The sequence below is a fragment of the Spea bombifrons genome, chromosome 2 (genome assembly GCF_027358695.1).
Source record: "Spea bombifrons isolate aSpeBom1 chromosome 2, aSpeBom1.2.pri, whole genome shotgun sequence".
NCBI lineage: Eukaryota > Metazoa > Chordata > Amphibia > Anura > Pelobatidae > Spea > Spea bombifrons.
Window position 1 is genome coordinate 90,826,126 of NC_071088.1, and position 14,270 is coordinate 90,840,395.

Consider the following 14,270-nt stretch of genomic DNA (forward strand, 5'->3'; position numbering starts at 1 on the left):
ACACACAACACACACTGCCCTATGAATTAGGAATGTTGTCCTTTTTTACATGTATAGGTGTATGACACACAGCTCAGTCAATCTATAATATGGTTACAGCCGGATGCTGAACCTACGCACAGACCTATTTATAAAATATGGTAACTTCGGATAGTTTCATGACTTCACTGAAGTCGAGTCATGTGTATGGGAAGTATATTTCATGGACATATGGCAGGCTAGATAATAATAGATGATACATGACTCTTAATACGTTAGAGCAATGCATTAGAAAGCATAGCATGCTCACGATCGTATGTACATGTCATGCTTACAATGTGCATATATGACATTTAATGGAGTTTGTATGATATCATACACGTTAATGGTTTGATGCTACTGTAAATGCCTTCGGTGTACTCTCCCCTCTTCGTGTCCCGTCACTCCCGTGTGCTTCTTCCCAGAGTGTGGGAGCCGGTGTGTGTTACTGTCTCTTTAAGAGGCCGGGCAGAGCCCAGGAAGTCCGCCTGCCTCCAGAGCTGAGCTCACGGCACTGTCTGCTGACCGGGATGGGAGGAGAAGACGCGCTTAGTGGAACCTGCGAGGACTGTCGCGCGTGGGGGCTGTAGCGCCCGTGTAATTTATCCACACGCAGCTCCCCGGTATTTCGGGCATCCCGCTACTTGCTGGCACTAGAGGAGCAACAGATACCCCGTTGTGAAGCCGGTGTGCGGGTTGCTTTGTTTACTCCAGCACATGTATGTTTGGGTGTAGCATCCATACATAGTGACGGGACACTCCGGGGAGGAAGCCACACCAGGGGAACTTCACTTCAAAAGCCACCACCTGTCGTGGGTGTCAGGGAAGGCTTGGCTGTTCTTCTGATAACCATGTGCCAACTTTGGTATAGAGAGTACCTGGTACGTGGGTGGCACGGGCAGCGGCTGGCACCGGATCTGGGGAGCGTGGCGTGGGCTGGCTCTCTGACACTTTAAGCATGCACTTCTCAGGGAACAAAGCAGCGTGCCGGTAGCACCTCTCACTAACAATAGACTAACCGACAGCAGCACCATTCTGTCACTGTAACACGAATGTAGCATGAAGCCTGTGTGACAGCGGTCATGGCTTCGTGTGATGTGTGGCTGTAAGACAGTTCTCCCCGAGCTCTTTGTTCTCCCATCAAGCTCCTGACTGTCTTGATATCATGTAGGGGAAAGGCCTGGACCCAGTCTCCCACAATGGAGGTGAGATCCATGCAGTGTTCAGACCCTTTGCCCCTTGACCTCCCAGGCCTGTGTTCTGAGATGCTAGGGGTGGCAGAGGAGGCTTTCAGAGCAGGAAATTTTGATCTGGCGGCAGAGATATATGGCTCTCAACTGGATGAACTCCCCCAGCCCGAGAGGTCTCTTTATCTTCGTAAAGGGGATGCCTTGGCTCTGGCTGGCCGAATTGCAGATGCCTTGGACTCTTACACAAAAGCGGCGATGTTGGGCCAGCTTCACCCAGGAGATCTTGAAGTGTTGGTAGGTAGCATTGCTCTAAATATCAGAGAGAAAGAGCTTAAATTACCAGGCTTTAAAGTGAAGGGGGACCATGATAACCCTAACGAACATTACCGGGAAGCACTATGCCCCTACAACTCCAATACCCAAGAAGTTCCATGTGGATTATCCCTAGGCACGGACTTATTCTCATGCCCTATGTGCAATTTGCTGCTCCTGGACCCTGTTACCTTAAACTGTGGACATACTTTCTGTAAGAGATGCTTGTGTGAAAAAGAGCCACTGGACTGCAGCTGCTGCCGTAGCAGATGTAACAATATGGTTCAGGGGCTTACAACATCGTGCGAAGGATTGAAGGTGAATGTGGTGTTGTGTAACCTGCTGGAGAAATGGCTTGGTGCTGGGACCAGGATAAGAAGGTTGTCTTTGGAAGGGGATAACTTGAGACAGGAGAAGAATTTTGTTGGGGCATTGGAGAAATTCAACACAGCCTTGGAATTGGGTATGTTCTGTCATGTTATACTAGCGCCTACAGGTGTTAATCTCCATTCATTCATTCATTCATTTGATGGTACTAGAAACAGTGCTTTGGAATCTTACCGTGTGTGTAGCGGCGAGTAGCTCAGGCTCATTGTATATGTGTGTTAAATAACATTGTTTTAAACAATGTATTCTATTTGTTTGGCAAGAGCATCTTTATATAGCACTGTTACAACAGAGTAAGTAAAATTAAAATGACAAACATTGGTACAAAAGGAGAAGAGGGCTCCGCTTTTGCAAGCTTACAATCTAATCGGGGATGGTGAAACAGCAGAAGACTGCTTGGATGGGGATGAGTTGGTTGAGTCAAGATCATCTGTAAAGGTTGTTGGTCATTCAGGTGGCTCGGTTAGGATGTTGGCTGAGAGTGTTAAGAAGAAAGGTTGTAAGCTTCTCAAAAATGTGAGTCTGAAAGGGCACTGAAGGGAGTTAATTCTAGAGAATGGGTGCAGCATGGGTGAAATCCTGAATGTGGGAATGAGAAGAGTTAACAACGGTAGACGAGAGACACAGGTCATGAGAGGAACAAAGAGGGTGGATAGGCATGTACTTGGAAAGGAGGGTAGAAATATAGGGGGGTGCATAGTTGTTAGGGGCTCTTTAGGTCAGGAGTTAGAATTTTGATTCTGAAGGGTATGCGGAGCCAATGGAGTGATTGGCACAGTGTTTCAGCAGATGAGAAACGGAGAAAATTAATTTAGCTGCAGTGTTGAGGACAGATTGAAGCAGTGAAAAGTGGGAGAAGGGGAGAACATTTAGTAAGGAGTTGCAATAATCCAGACGGGATATCACAAGGGAAGGTATTAATATGCTTGTTGTTGTTTCTTGTGTGAGTAATGGGGAATACAGGATTTTGTGAGGGATGAAGGAGAGGGCAGAGTTAAATGCGACACCAAGGCATTGAACATGGTCGGTTGGTTGGATGGTGGCTTTGTCAAAAGTGATGGAGATGCGACCCCATCCATGATGCAATTCTAGAAAGACAGGGAGTTGGCTTAGAAAAAGATGGTGAAAGATCGGGAGAGGAGAAATAGATTAGAGTGTCATCTGCATATAGGTGGTATTGGAAGCCAAAGAAGATATGAATTGTCCAAGGGATGCAGTATAGATGGAGAATAGTAGCGGTCCAAGAACTGATTGCTGAGGAACACCAACAGATAGCTGTAGGGGAGAGTTCTAGTGGGAACTCTATAGTCCAAGAGGTAGGATTTGAACCAGCAAAGAGCTGTGTCATGGGCATGGGCATGAAGGATTTGTAGAAGGAGCGGGTGATCAACTCTGTCAAAGGCTGCAGAGAGGTCCAAGAGAAGTGAGAAGTGGTGTTTGGTGTTAGCAGTTAGGAGGTTGTTAGTAATTTTAATGAGCGTGGTCTTTGTGGAATGCTGTGGATAGAAACCAGATTGGAGAGGGTCAAGCAGAGTGTGTAGAGAGAAACTTTGATTGTAAGTTTATAGTTCCAGCGATTTGGATGCCAAGAGGAGATGGGGAAACTGGACGGTAGTTTGACGGAGACATGGAATCAAGGGTTTTATTTATTTATTTATTTTTTTGTGTTTGCTTGCAACCATTTATAAGGCGCCTTGCAATACTTTGTTACATATTATGTATAATAAATTAGGTTTTGTGCCAAATAACTAACCAAATTCACATCCTAAACAGCAGTGTTACATCTACTACATCCATCCTAAGATGCTGCGTCACATAGATATGTGTAGATGCTGGTAGTTCTATACCATTATGTAGCAATTAAGTGGAATATGCTTAAAGGGACAATCCATCCATTATATGCACTTTACCCTTTGTTACTGCATGAAGGTATTAATCAGAATTCCCTCTGATTTCGTTGACAATTTTTTTACACCCCAGCTTTTTGGCTTCCAGGAAATGCATTAGGCCAAAGATATCTCCTGCTTGCATACTATACTACACACCAGCCAGCTAGCCCCAACACTGAATTGGTTGAGAGTTCCAAAGGATCTAACAAGATCCCTGCACACAATAGCTCTCATTGATTTCATCAAGGCCACATTCCTGCCAGTGATTGGCTGCCAAACAGGTGTGGAAATTCTTCAACAGAGTGGGCCTGGAGGTTTTTCCTTTCAGTATACAAATGCATATTAACCTATAAAGCATTCATAATTTATTTGCAGGTGTACACTGGAGGGCCCATTTTTATTTTTGTGCCTCAAAACAAAACTATATTCTTTAGTACCATCTAGAGTGGGTTGAGCCACAACTCTGGCTTGCTAAAATAGTCTCTCCCTTTGTACACATTATCCATAATCCAATACAAAAGTACTTCTGGTCGCAAAAGGAAGTGGAGGGAGATTCTTGCTGGCTTGGCCCCTCCCCTCTTAAGAAGTAGGGATGTACATTCATGCATGCATGCACATACTGTGTTCAGGGCTTGACAAATCCCAGTCGCCATGGCGACTGAGAATTTTGGCCTGGCGCCTAGGTCAGGGGCGTCCAACGTGCGGCCCGCCTAATAAAATTATAGTAGTCGGCATGCGCACACAGCGGTCTTCTCACCTCGCAGCCCCACCACGTGAATGTTGGTCTGACAGACCATGGACTGGCCCACCTGGTGGGCTGGCAGACCAACGTTCATGTATTGCGGCCACGAGGTGAGGTGGTAAGACCGCCGTGTGTGCACGTCGGCCACTTTAATTTTAAAATAAAAAATAGGGGTTTGAGGAAAGTGGACCTATATTTGGGGGGGGGAATTCCCTTGGAGCATCATTAAAACCTAAATAATACAAAAGGGGGATGGCCGGGTTTTGAAATTACAAAATCAATATAATCAGGGGTGTGTGTGTGGCTGGAGCTAATACACATGGCAGTGGGGGCATCAATAGACAAAAGGGTTGGGCATCACATAAATTAATACTAAAGGGAAGGCATCACATTAACCGCTATAAAAGGGGTGGGGTCATTGTTAGAAAAATGCTTATGTTATCATAAATATTAATGCTGACAAAGACAGTAGAAAATGTCTAGTCTATGATATATCACGAGTTGCGCCAACATATCTACTAAGAGGCGTAACCTGCTTAAAAAGTAACCAATCAGAATGATGCATGCTATTAGAAGCAGATAAGAAGTTATATAAACCATGTAATCCAAATACGTAATTAGACAACGCTTCGACTTTTGTGTGTTGTGTGCCTTGTCTCGATTATGCGCATAATCTATTAAAGGAAATAACTTTTTCTGAGGAGAATTCGACCATTAATTCAACCAACAGTCATCAATAAACAAAGGAGGGGATTGGCTGGGGCATCACATAAATCAATACACAAGGGTGTGGGGGCATAAATGCACAAAGGGGGGCAATACACAAGGTTGTGGGGCGGAACACATTAATCAATACTAAAAAATAAATCATGGCTCCTAACTTTTTTAGCTGGCTCCTAGATTCAAAACAAATTTGTATATATACATACAGTCATTCATGTAGAGTGGTCCATGCATATTTGAAATTGGTTGGGGCTGAGTTTAATTTGCTTGGCTGAGAGTTTTTAAGTATAAATCTGTGTCAGTTTGCCTCAGTGTATGTCAGTTGTTCAGTCCCCTATGGGAACCCCTTTTGTAAACCCAAAGGAAGCTGTTCTCCCATATAAAATGTGAGTTTCTGCCCCTGCAAAATATTTCTTTTAGAAAAAGCTTGATTAGTTTTCTGTGTTAGGTGTGTCTTGTTGAACAGTACTATTTAAACTGTCTGGCAGACTGCACGTATACAGGAAGAGAGACGCTTTGACCTACAAACCGATAATACACCCATGCCTCCTCCTCACTTTTACTCAATCATATGGCTCTTACTCACAATGCAGCACAAACAAAACCCTGAGTGTGTGTGCCTATACTCTGCTTATCTTAATTGTTAAGCACCATTACATAGGTTTATTTAGTGAACTGAACTGCAGATGTAAGGTTGGGGGGAAACAACAGATTATATCTCAGATTTGACATTACTCACCAGTTACAGTAGGAAACGGTAAGGGGATATCAGAAAGTTTAGTTTTTGTCTGCATCATGTTTTGTGTTATCTGTGTCCTTGTAGAAAAATAAGCAACAAGCTACCTCTGTTGTATAACTCAGCCAGTGTTTGTGGAGTAAGTGAACTACTGACTGCGTGGGTTGTTTGTATACTTTTAATTTGTAAGCACCATCACATACGTTTATTTCCTGAACTGCAAATGTACGGTTGGGGAAAATTACAGATTATATTTCAGATTTGACATTGACCACTAGTTACAGTAGCAGCAGTATTAATATTACTAAAGGTCTCCAAATTATGTCTTTTTGCCAGTGATAGTTTGCACCATGCAAGAAATGTTAACATTTTCTTGGCTGATGTAAATATAGTTTTATTTTTTATTCTTCTGAACAGTTTTCTTTCTTTTTTTGTTAGTATTCATCTCCAAACCAAACTATTTCCCTGTGGGTAGCTGGGCCATCATACCCCAAACAATTTGTGTTGGGCTTGGCGCCATGAGAACCATAATTCTACTTTCCAGCTACCCTTGTCGTACATCTTGTGCTGAGCTGTCCCACTCGCATCGCTAGCCAGTTTAGTACCCTTGACCATGTTTTGACATTGATGCTATTTTTCCATCCTGAAATAGATTTTACGTACACAATTAAATCTGTTAGATTTCAGCTTTATCTGCATCTTGTTTTTGTTTTGTCGCTGTCCTTGTAGGAATGAAAGTAATAAGTCACCTCTTAGCCAGTGTTTGTGGAGTTATGAGTTTCTGGAGCAATGACACTTTTTAACCTTTAGCCTAGTTTAAAGCAATATGTGGAGTTAATGTCAATAGTGTTATCAATTGTTTACTCTAATTGTTTATAGTCTGTGTTCTCTACATGGTAAGATTCTCAGTATCTATGTGTACAGCTGGGGCTGATAAAGTGCAAATATATCACAAACATGTTATTTATATACTTTTCAAAAATAAGTACAGACCCTGGAAACAAACTTTCTTCACCTCTGTAATCAGAGCTCATAATTAAAAGGACACTCCAGCTTCATATTCACTTTGCATATGATAGCTGAGCATCGCCTTATATCAATTATTTTCTGTGTCCAAATGCATGGGGTTCACAAGAATGCGCTTCTCGCTTGCGGTGTGCATCCGATACCAGGTGCTAGCCAGCTCTGGCTTAAGCAAAAGTGTTCCAGGGGGTCTGTTGCGACCCACCACATATGCCCAGAAAGCTCTGATTTCACGGGGAGAGCTTTCCTGACAGTGATTGGCTGCTTCAAGCAGGCAACACTGGAAAACAGGTGGGAGAGCTGCAGCATTAATGGCTTTTCATACTGGTAACAAATTCATATTGTTTGAATATCATTTCTTTGTTTATGGGGAATTAGATTATCCCTTTAATTTGAAGTAACCCCCCTTACCCCTTTTCACTTTCCATGGCAACAGACATTCACTAAATGTTCCAGGCAAAATCTTACACATTATAAGTTTTCTGTGCGTTGTACATCAATAATGCTACATTTAGTTACACAAGTGTCGGCGTATTAGGTGGAAAAGCACTGCCAGTATTTGTATAAGGGTGTGGGGGATGTTAAGCAACATACATGTTTAGGCATTTTGTCCATTTGTCATAATTGTGACAGACAAGCACCTGCTCTTCTACATTGTAACTAGTCTAATTCCCGGCCACAGCCAGCTTCATACAGCAGTGGAGAATAGAAGGCCAGGCCTGTATTTGGCACACTTTAGGCATACCTTTAAAGCGCTGCGTTATGAAACTCGTCCAGTAGGAGTAAACCAAATAAGTTCGAGCAGGTAATGGATTTGGGGAGCTTTGGCAGGTGTGACAGGCAGGTGTAAATCTGTATCCTCGCTAGATACTGGTCTCCAGTACACCAGCAGCTGCTTTTTGTTCTCACTGTGATGGTTAGAACTGGTTTTAAGGTATTAAGATCAGCGAAAACTGTTGCTTTCTGCATGCCTTGGAAGCCACATATTTCTGTTCTGGATTTACATGGAAAACACACTTAAATTGAGCATGTTCTTTTTTTTTTTTCTTTTTTTGGCCTATCTTTTGTGAATCCCAGCTCTGTGGAATGTACATCTAAAGTGTAGGGCTGCAACTAACGATTATTTTAATAATCGATTAGTTGGCCGATTATTTTTTCGATTAATCGATTAATCGGATAAAAAAAAAACAATATTTAATAATTTAATGAAATGCCCTGCACCCACCCACACTCTGCCCCATCAGTTTCCCACCCGGCAATCATATTCATTCTCTCTCTCTCTCTCTCTCTCTCTCTCTCTCTCTCTCTCTCTCTCTCTCTCTCTCTCTCTCTCTCTCTCTCTCTCTCCATACGTACCTCCGCTACCGAATCGTTCCACTTACAACGTTCAACCGCAAAACTTTATTCAAATCTTCATCGTTCACGCGCGTCACATCCGTCATTACGTAACTTCAAGCAGACGGACACTACAGAGCTCTGCAGCAGAAACGGGGGAACGCTGGCGGAGGTAAGTGAAAGGAGCCGAGCGCTCCAACGACGAATCGATCACTCGATTAATCGATAACGGAAATCGTCGACAACGATTCCCGTTATCGATTATTATCGATTTTATCGATTCGTTGTTTCAGGTCTACTAAAGTGATCCTATCGACAGATACTCCAATCTCTGCTGTGGAGCTTTGCAGCTCCTTCAGCGTTATCTTTGGTCTCTGTTACCTCTCAGATTAATGCCCTGTTTGCCTGGTCCATGAGTTTTGGTGGGTGGCCGTTTCTTGGAAGAAATGTATATTTTATAATTCAACCCTGATCTGTACTTCTCCACAACTTTGCCCCTGACCTGTTTGGAGAGCTCCTTGGTTGTAGAGCTTCGTGGTATCGTGGTGCCTCTTTCTCAGTGGTGGTAGTTGGTTGCACCGGATATTATTTAGGGGCTCCATAGCAAAGGAGGTGAATACATATCCACACACACACCTTTTCTGTTTGTTTTTTGTTATTTTTTTTCTAACTTTTAAAAATATTTTCTTCCGTTCACTTCACCAGTTTGGACTTGTGTATGTCTGTTACAGGAAATCCAAATAACAATCCATTTTAATTCCTGGTTGTAATGAATGCAACAAAATTGGAAAAAAGCTGGGGGGGGGTGAATACAAATTTGTGCAAATCCATATGCACAAGTCTGATATTAACAAAAAATTATTTTTAGTATGCCTGGACAAGAGGTGACAGTGAATCTTACATTTTTATTGGTTGGGTAGAATTATTATAGTGCAGGTCTCTTCTGGCATCTTTTTGCGAGTTGCCTTCTTTTAGACAGTATTATGGATGCAAACTATTACATTATTAATGTCATTAATGGAAAAAAATGAAACATTAAAGATTTATATCTAGCATTTAGACTTTTAATGAATAAAAGCATTAATTACAGGGGAGGGATTATAGGTTTCTAGAGAAAACACACTACAGTTGTCACTGTCTTGTTTTTTATTGCTGCTGAATGTAGCGTTCCTTGGTGTTTATATAAAGCAGACTGATAATGTGTTTTATAATTAAGTGTGAGTCATGCAGTTATAATTATAGCCATTTAGCATCCCGAGACTGAACCCGCTGAAAGGTGAGATGCATTACACAACACTGTACATGCTGTGATTTAGCAAAGATTACATTTTCTCAATGAGAATTTTTTTTTTTTTGTACTAAAGGTGTAATCTAGACTAATTCTGCCTAAAACACTTTATCTCCCAGTCTGTCCTGAGGCTTGTAAAAGGATCTGTCAGTGCTATTAGAAGAACTAAATTAGCTTATAAAAAACATAGCCGTAGCTTCTGCTTATTTGATTCATAGTTAAATTATATATCACGGCATGTGGTACATTAATAAAAAGTACCACTATAGAGTTCTGCTGCAAAGTTAATTCCGCAAGACCAGTCTGTGTTTCTAAGAAATATCGACTGGAAATCTTCCCTCAATTCAGCTGTCATTGACTAGGAATTCTAATGGGTGCACAAGACGCGTACAACAGTATGCTTCCTCCTTTCAGTAGAGACAGCCCGGGGGAGGAGTTGAACGCCAATAACTAAAGAATGTTTGCATGCAGTAAAACGAACTGGAGTTCATGCAACATAGACTCAATATTAAAGTGCTGGTGATGACTAAAACAACAAGCAGTTCCTTTAGAAATTCTTTTTTTCTGCATAAATATGTAATATTACATATATCCAGGGGGTATGACAATTGGCAAACGGATACACATTTATTTTTATATATTTAACACATGGGTCTTGGACAAGAAAAGGGATTGTTCATGAAATATGTGGATACGATAGTACAAGGGAATATCTTAAGATTCCAGGAACAAAGGACATATCAGTGTTCTACAGCACAAGGAGGCACACAAATATATTTATTGGGGATCTACAAGTCTATATCTTGGCAGGGCCATCTTTAAGCATTTAAGGAACCTGGTTGACTTCCCAAGCGCAATAGCACCTGAGTGAAGGTAGAGTTTTGTGCAGCTACGGGGACAAGCCAACGCCTTGGCATGCCGCCTGCTGCTTGCCACCTGAGGCCTGCAGGTCTCTAGGGAGGAAGCATTGGGACTATGGTGGTTTTTGAGTGGATCTAAGGGACAGCTTCTGTGGCACTAAGGTCAACTAGAATAAAAGCACTTCTGCTACATAATGTTGTAATGTTGTCTAGAAGCAAAACTTTTAATGTTATCTTTTTATAAAGAAATGTTACATCTGTTATGCCATGTCCATGGGCTATTCGCATCCAAATCATACATTCAGATTTGATACAAATGTTTTATTTATATTTGAACAAGTAGTGCAGTCTGATAGACTTATCAATAAATCCTACTTGCTGTAGTATTTCTCACTCATTGCTATTACACCCACCACAGTCCCTTTGTCTGCCCCAGATACAGCTCTTTTACAAACATCGGCTCTGTCTTTCTTTCCTGCCTTTTGTATACCGGTGAGAGCAGATGGAGGTTTTTATTTTTAAATCACGATTCCGTGTTTTAATCGCCCTTTGCTTCTATTAAAAAACATCGCTTTTCTGAGACAGATTTGTCCTACATACTTTGTTATTCCTGGTTTATTTATAATTTGTCTTTATTTCTGCCTGCATGTGGTTTAGTGACCTACTTCTGATTATTCCTGACAATACAATTACAATCAGCCCGTAATATGTTATTCAGTAAAGAAGAAATAATAGTGTTAACCCATTTACTGAAGTAAGCAGTAAATGGGTTAACAGTACAGTGATTAGTAGAGCTTTGCTGCTCTTTAGAAGGGGTTAATTCTACGTCTTACCATGTACGTTGTAACAGTAATCGCTAAATCAGAGAAATGTTTTGCAGAAAACATAAGCTGGCACAACGCTTGCAGTGAAATTTGGCAATCCTCCATGTAAGTTTCTGAAATGGCCTCCCGTGCCTCACTCCTCGCTGTACAAAGTACCGTTTCTAAAATAAGTGAGGGTGATTGATTTGTGATACTGTTGCCTAAAACTGTTTTGCGAGACAGGAACAGTCATGTCAAGTTCCGCTTCAATGTTACTTTTATACTGTATCTTTAAATTAACCCCAGCGGTGCTGCCTGGTTAAACTCCTTTTATACCTGAGAGCACGAACATGCCAAAGTCTGGATTTCTCTTGCATGATCATGGATCTACTAACTACAAATGCAATCTCAGAGCTCCTGAATATCACAGAGAAAGTCAAACTCATTTGGATGAGCTTGCCACCAGGGGCTGAATGTAGCCACCTTAAAGAAGGCCACAATAGTGTGGGGGGGGGGGCAGTGTTTGGACATTTAAGTAAAGACTTGCTGTATCCTTGAAAATTTCAAAAGACACACCAAGATTGTGGATGTTGGAGAAACAGTTGGAAAACCCTAACCATATTGTTTGTTTTTTTGCTTTTAGCTGATGTGTTAAGATATCATGCGTGTGCGTTTGTTAAGTATTCATATGGACCTGGCTGGCACAGCATGATTTTTCAGAACTTTTTTTAATCCTAAACTTGCATAATTTGAAAGTGCCCCTGTCAGATGACAAGGTATAACACAGCATAGGAGACTAGGGCAATAGGCATAAAGCTCTGGAGCTGCAGCTTCTGCCAACGGCTCTTTTTGTTGGTGGTGTTGCATAGGGCACTGTAGCATTATTAATAAACATAGCAGCACACACCATCTACCTTCAGGATTAAACGTGTGATTAGGCCACAGAACATTGATGGAGTATACACATAGTTGTTCTAGGTTGGTGGATTACTGGAATAGTCCTAATGACTGACACAAAGGAAATAATTCTGGAGTACAGCCTTAAAGCATGCTGCAAAACAGGCTTGTCAGAGAAGAAAGCAGGCACAATTTACAGAGAAAACCCATTATGGTTATCTGGGTCCTCTGCTTTATTTTCCAAATGTGCTTGGATGAGTTAACTGAATCTAAAATGTACTTTTTTGCCCTGCAAAAAATAACCCAAAAACAGATGATGTTCAAGGGGATCCTCCCTGCTGAACCGTTCAGGTCAACCGGTCACTCGGCATCTATGACTGTACCAAGTTAAATAGGTTGTTCACCATTCTTGCTCAGAATCAGAACAATGGGTCACTTGACATCTCTTATCGAGCAGAATGTGAGATGGACATTGTAAAACAATATTATCTATATAATGTTTTGTTCATGCTTTTAAAAAAAAAAAATTTTTAAATAAAAATCTAGATGATGTGCTCCATTAAAATGTATAATGCACCTGTTATAGTTGTTTGGATCCTAGATGTCTATATGTCACTATGAGATGAGAAGAAGGGGACATCTTGAAAGCACTGGCAGCACTGCAAAGAGCTTCTTCTAGAATCAAACTTATGATTGACCTAAGACATTGTTGACATTAAGCTGGAAGTAAATTGTCATTAAATATATTCTTTAACCCCTTGATGACAATTGCCGGTCCGGGCACGTCACCGAAAATCAAGTCGATAACGACAATTGACGTGCCAGGACCGGCACGTCTTTAAACGGGTGCAGAAAGTGAACTATTTTCGCTTTCTGCACCGAAACGGCGTTGCTGTAATGCCTCGACCTCGAGGCATTCAGCAACGCCATGATCGGCACAAAGGGGCCATCTCTGGCCCCTCCCCGGGGCGTCAACATCCGCCATACATTGTATGGCGGCGGACGCCCGTTTTAAAGGCGTTTAGGAGGCAATCAACGATCGCCTCCTAAACTTAAATGGTGTCGCTGCAATGCCTCGATCAGGAGGCATCCAGCGACACCAAACACTTACCTTTTAGATGGGCTGTGACCACTCCGGAGAGCGGTCACAGCCGCCGCTGCAGGTAATCTTCGCCATCAAGCAAGATAGCGGCGGCCCGGGGAAAAACAATAAAGACTAAAAAGTTCGCTAGACGGCCTCAGACCCTCTAGAGAACTCTGGCTCCACTAGCAGGTTGAATACAGGTACTGCATTCAACCATGCAAGTCAATGGAGCTCAGCTTTCTAATCACAGTGTGATTAGTAAAAATGAATTAAAAATAAAATAAAATTAATAATAATTAGAAAAAAATAGTAAAAAACCAGTAAAATGTAAAAATAATTTCCCACTGATGTCACTATCAGGGGAACCTTCAAGTTGAAAAAAAAATGTAAAAAAAAATGTAAAAAAAGGCAAAAAAAAATAAATATATATTTTTGTGAGCAAGTCCTAAAATTAGAATATTAGCTTAAAACAATTCTCGCATGGAAAGAGTTAAAATACTGGCATATTAAATGCCCATGGGGTGTCTACTTTTAAAAAATGTATGATTTGATGGGGTAAATTGAATTGGCCAGGTTCAACAAGGTCCCAATTAACACGGGGGGAAGGATGGCCACACACCTAATTTCCAATTAGAAAAATGCACACGTACCAAATGTGGCCTTTTAGTTCCCCCAAAAAATGACAAACCCATGCATGTGGGATATCACTGTACTCAGGAGATGTTGCTGAACACATATTGGGGTGTGACAGCGGCATATACCAGGAGCTGTAAATTCATACAAAAAGTAGGTGTGTGTGGGAAAAATACACACACAAAAATACTACTGCAAACTTTGAAACAATGCTGGTGGTAAAATGCGTGCATGCAAAGAGTTAAAATACCAGCATTTAAAATACCCTGTGGTGTGTAGTTTTCAAAAATATATGGTTTTGTTGGGCACACTGAAATGGCCCGGCTCAAAGATGTACCAAATAGGGCATG

The 14,270-nt window shown here is 41.6% G+C and overlaps 1 protein-coding gene across 2 annotated transcripts in view; it reads left to right on the plus strand.

Annotated features, from left to right (window-relative positions):
- The first annotated feature begins 562 nt into the window (after positions 1 to 562).
- Positions 563 to 14,270, plus strand: part of LONRF2 (LON peptidase N-terminal domain and ring finger 2) — a 45,589-nt gene continuing 31,881 nt past the window's right edge. For both annotated transcript variants that reach the window (XM_053455148.1, XM_053455149.1), the window contains exon 1: positions 563 to 1,983. In XM_053455148.1, coding sequence (XP_053311123.1) covers positions 1,218 to 1,983 — 766 coding nt within the window. In that variant the 5' untranslated portion in view covers positions 563 to 1,217. The remainder of the gene's footprint in view (positions 1,984 to 14,270) is intronic.